General features: G+C 39.3%; 1 protein-coding gene across 1 annotated transcript in view; it reads left to right on the forward strand.

Moving 5' to 3' along the window:
* Positions 1-5,000, forward strand: part of LOC138010176 (peroxidasin homolog) — a 19,760-nt gene that overhangs the window by 12,331 nt on the left and 2,429 nt on the right. Inside the window, exons 4-6 of the mRNA XM_068857118.1 lie at positions 3,113-3,385; positions 3,784-4,056; positions 4,603-4,626. Coding sequence (XP_068713219.1) covers positions 3,113-3,385; positions 3,784-4,056; positions 4,603-4,626 — 570 coding nt within the window. The remainder of the gene's footprint in view (positions 1-3,112; positions 3,386-3,783; positions 4,057-4,602; positions 4,627-5,000) is intronic.

A 5,000-nucleotide genomic window follows, 5' to 3' on the forward strand; every position in this document is an offset into this window, starting at 1 on the left:
GCAAAGGATCGTAAGAAGTGAGACAACAAAGGATTAGGCAGGAGCTTTGCCACTAGCCTTGTGTGCAAAACGACCAGCTGTGTGCAATGACCAGGCCAACACAGCGTTACCGGTCTTTCGCGAGACTAAATATTTTGAGCAAGAGCCCATACAGCGTAGATTTGATTTTAGTGGTGTACTATATTACGGCTAGCCAAACCAGCCTTTTTCAGGCACAATGAGAGTTTACATTGGATTGCTTCTATAAAAAATATATATATAGTAAATGGATGTTGACGTAATACTGGAAAAAATGTGATAAAACATGGCAGTCACAAAAGTGCTTTCCTTCATCTACCTCTTGTGGCTTTCAGGCGCTCCCCTAACCTTCGAGACCTGCTGGTAACAGCTAAATTGCCCCGTAATGAAACTCATTCTAATTCTTCTTCCTTCCGGTTCTTTTCGCTGTGGCAAAAACTGCGCTACCTGTCGCTACATTTTCCATGGACTAATCAACGACACATTCTTCTCTACTGGCGAAACACGCTCCATTGATTGTCACAAAAACTTGTAAATATATATATATATATACATATGACATCTTCTCGTAGACAACGATTAGTCTGATGATCGCCTTCAGCGTGAAACTCGAGTAACTAGTAACGCTTTCCTTCTTACATTAATGAAGTCGGGCAATTTCAACAAGCAAGTGTAGGCAAAGGTTGTTTAACGAGATTACTGTATTCTTATCAACAACAGAGCCTGGAGCGTTTACGACTGCATGTATTTTAAATTATTCATTGTCGGTTGATTACCTCAGAACATAGAGCTTTCACAATGAAATGGGTGTGGGAAAACGTACCATATTGTATTCACTCTGTAGTATGACAAAGACAAATTTAGCAGCCAAAATCTTTGAAGACAAGTTTTGAAGACCTTTTTTGCAAGCCAATCGCTCACAAATGCTATATGTTTTCCTTTAAACTCCACCATCTCGTCCAAACATGTGTTTAAAGCTGTTAGCGACTTAGGTGCCCGAAAAAAAAAAATTTGAAACCTGACACTTCCGGTTTAATTTCCCCCACCCCACAGGGACAAAGGTCAAATTTTCCACCCCCGGGAAGACCTCACCCGTCAAATGCCCGGGGTTTTCCCGGCTTGGGAGGGGGGATGTTGAAGTTTCGATTTAATAGGCGCAAAATCTGCAATCTGTATTCTCATATATTCAGCTTGCTGTCCATTAGGAGTTCTTTTCTCATCATAAGTGTAAATTGAGCTAACGATCGACCGTAATTGTACGGTTGATATAAATGACCGCTTAATAAACTGGTCAGATAAATACTCTGGAACGAGGCAGTTCATGGATTTAAATGCCATAATTTAATCGTGGTAGAACAAGTGTTAGTCGAACGCACCCTTAGATTAAAATAAGTTCCTGTTTCTTGACGGATTTCCTCCCCACCCACAGCGCTGACCAATCGCGCAAAATAAAAGGCTCTTTTAAGGGCCACCACGTCTGTAAAAAAGATGACCAATACTAAAATACCTAAAAAGCTTACGTCCTCTGCTATAGCCACCGAATAAACTGTCCCTAAACGAAATTATAGCACACCAATTCCAAACCATTCTTGTTAATCGCTAAAAGACCTGATAATCGACGTAGTCCACAGGAGCACTTCTGAATATCCAGGTGGTTCGGCCTTAAGACGATCCGAACCACATAAAATAATGCTTTAAAGAAGAAAAAGAATCCTGACAAATAATGGAAAATACCTCGAGCTCATAAAGCAACCAAAAGGCAATCGTTTTTGTTGGTGAAACCCAGCTCAGAATTTGGCGTGAACATTTCATTCACTTAAGTATCTCTGCGTTAACTTGGGTTGAAGCCTGATTTCCATATTAATCGTTGAGTTCCACGATAGTTTTGTTTTATGGTAAGCATTAATTTTAAAACGGCTTCCCGACACATTCGAAAGTAATTATACGAAAGAAGGGAAAAATGTAAGTGTCTATATCAAGTTAGAAGAGACTATAAATATCAATACACAAACATGAACTGCTGGAAGAAGATTGCTGAGGTTATCAAGCACTGTCTCTTGTTCTCTCGGTAATTTGAAGTGGATGGACAAAAATTCAACGAAATGGTAACCAAAATTATGTGTGGTTGATTCACGTTAATGTTGTAGTCTATTCGCAAACACGATAACGAACGGTAGCATCTATGTTGCAGGTAAAATCCGTTCTCAGGTTTAATCCGTTTTATCTAGGTTAAATCGGTGATCCTCATTTTGTCTACCGGTAGGTTGAATACGCACTCTCCCTAATAAACCCCCTATAAAAAGTTTACGCGTGGAATCCAGTAGTGGTGAACGGAGATGTTGTTGTGTGGACTTTCACCACGGAGTTTTCAAGGAAAACCAGTTGCGCTTAATGCTAATAAATGGTGTTGTTGAATTGATATTTCAACCCCCTTAAATTCCTAAATTTAATTCTTGTGAGGTTTGTTCCAGGTCGATGTGTATTTGTCATTTAAGAATTAATTTTTGCACAGCTTCGCGAGTCCGACCCAATGCAGAGTTATTATGCCGTAAATTTATATTGTAATAAGTGGAGTTCAAAGTTGTTTTGAACGAGGACAAATACCTGACTCTTCATGGGAACGTAAAGAGCTGGCAGCAAGTTGAAATTTGAACTTGCAACTTCCTCGGAGCAAACTGCCAATCAAAACACCAACATTGCGTCACAAAATTGCAAAGTGGCGCTCAAATGAACAACCGGTTTTACTGTAACTAGTAACCGCCTAGAAATGCACACGAATCTTCAAGAAACGAAACAGTTGTTACTATTGTTGACACTTTACTTGCTTTAACTTGTGGAAGTCAAAGCAGTTTTTTTCCCTGTAGGGAACCTGAAAACTTGATTTAACTCGAGCTGGTTGGATATGAATGACATGATCAAAGCTCACTCTGCTCTTTGCATGCATAAACAACGGCCAATTCTTCCATCTTAATGCACCCTTGTAGTGAATTATGTTAACTGCATGTGGATTTGTAAGGATATCATTTTACAAATCAAAGTATCATTTCAGTGGTTTTTCCTATTCAATAACCTAGATTTACTTGTCTTAAAATAGTGTATCCTGTGGTTGATGTCTATCCAAGAAACCAAACAGTTCCTGAGGGAAAAACAACCAACATCAGTTGCAAAGCCAAAGGAGAGCCACTTCCAAAATTATCCTGGAAATTTGATGAGGGAGAGCTTCCCCCAACTGCTGTCATTATGAATACTTCGGACGGGTCTCTACTCCAGTTTCCAAATACTACAAAACGGATGGAGGGAAGGTATAAGTGTAAGGCTACAAACAAGGCCGGTGAAGAACATTCCACGTCTACTCTTCATGTGTTAGGTTTGTATCGATTACAAGATGTAAAAAGCGTTTTCACAAAATCAAGGCTGATACATTAGTTTTGAATCCACGAACGTTTTTTTTAATAAACAACCAAACTGACTTCTGTATGATTTATCATGCTTTTACCCTAAGTATTTGTGCAATCATGTTTTATAAGCTTCAAAAAAGTCCTGTTTATTTTTTGGCTTTACTGCAACCAAAAATGTAAAAGTTGTTGACGCAGGCATAGATATAAACTGATGCATAGCCGGCTAAAATCTCGGCTACCTAAAATCGTTCAAGTGCTACAACAGAAAGGTGAATACAGTCTTTCATTAATTGCAACATAAGACCAGTTCGAGATGTAACAACACACTATAAATCAAAGCATGCATTATTTTGTATTTCATCTTCAGAAAAGCCAACTGTCGTGATCACTGGAGAGTCTTACCAAAGGAAACTGGAAGGTGACAAGCTTACTCTGACTTGCAAGACCAAAGACCCAACATCACAAATAAGATGGACAATAAACACTGATTTTAGGGGTAAAAAAGCTAACATTACTAAGAATGGGGACAGGAGTATCCTCATTATCGAGAGTGTCAAGGTTTCTGACAGTGGCGAATATATTTGCAAAGCCAAGAATGCAGCAGGCACTGCATCCTCGTCTGTTGATGTAGAAGTTAGAGGTATGTAATATGGAAGTTGATATTGATTTAGAGGGTCTAGTTTGATCATTTCTACGTTGTACAAGACATTAGCATAAAGAAATCAAACAAACAAACAAACAAAAAAACTACGAGAAGGTGAACTGTGTAAGGCTCTGTTGAAGATAAATAATTACGCACTCTGCAGATAAACGAGGGTGTCAACAGTTTCCAAAAGTGAAGAAGGGAGCTTAACAAAAGGAATCATAATATGAATATGCGGTATTGTTCGTAAAGCTTTTTTCCAGTCCTTTACTTCACCATGGCTTGATTGGCAGCTGTTTTGTGATTGAAAGGAGTTAAAAATTGGTTCAGAGACAGGAGGAAGGCAGTGTAGGCTACATAAAAACTCCCACACTGGCACAACAACTGTGAGATCAACACTAATCAATAACGTACGGTGATTTCAATTGAAAATTTAACAAGTGAAAGCGGATATAAAAATACTACAAGCAAAGTTGTGTCTATGAAATCTGTTGTTTCAGTGAGATTTATCCTCCATTTTTTTCTCAATTCTTTACACCATAGCTTTTCAAGTACATGTACAAGCAGGTAGGTTTACATGTACGTTTCCTCTTTTATTGTGAAGTTCTCTACTCCTCTGTCCCCTTTCAGGGGCACCCAACGGAGGTGTTCGTTCCACAAACTATGTGTTCCGCAGGTGTGTATGGTGTATCTGTCGGCTCAAAAAAAATGTTTGGGAAGTTGCATGGAGAAATATTTTTGTTTTGCTGGCGAATTGTTTTCAGTGTGCTCGCGCTCTTGTTTTGGGGGCTATTTGTATTCAATGTGCCCTTCGCTTCTACCCCCCCACCTTACCCCCTCTCATTCCCATTACTGAAGGGTGAATTCGCCGAGGCCTATTCCCACGTCCATTTTGGCGAACGATGCATTCGAATATTGTTAATATGCTTGCTGGCTGGGAA

This window comes from Montipora foliosa, chromosome 7 (genome assembly GCF_036669935.1).
Source record: "Montipora foliosa isolate CH-2021 chromosome 7, ASM3666993v2, whole genome shotgun sequence".
NCBI lineage: Eukaryota > Metazoa > Cnidaria > Anthozoa > Scleractinia > Acroporidae > Montipora > Montipora foliosa.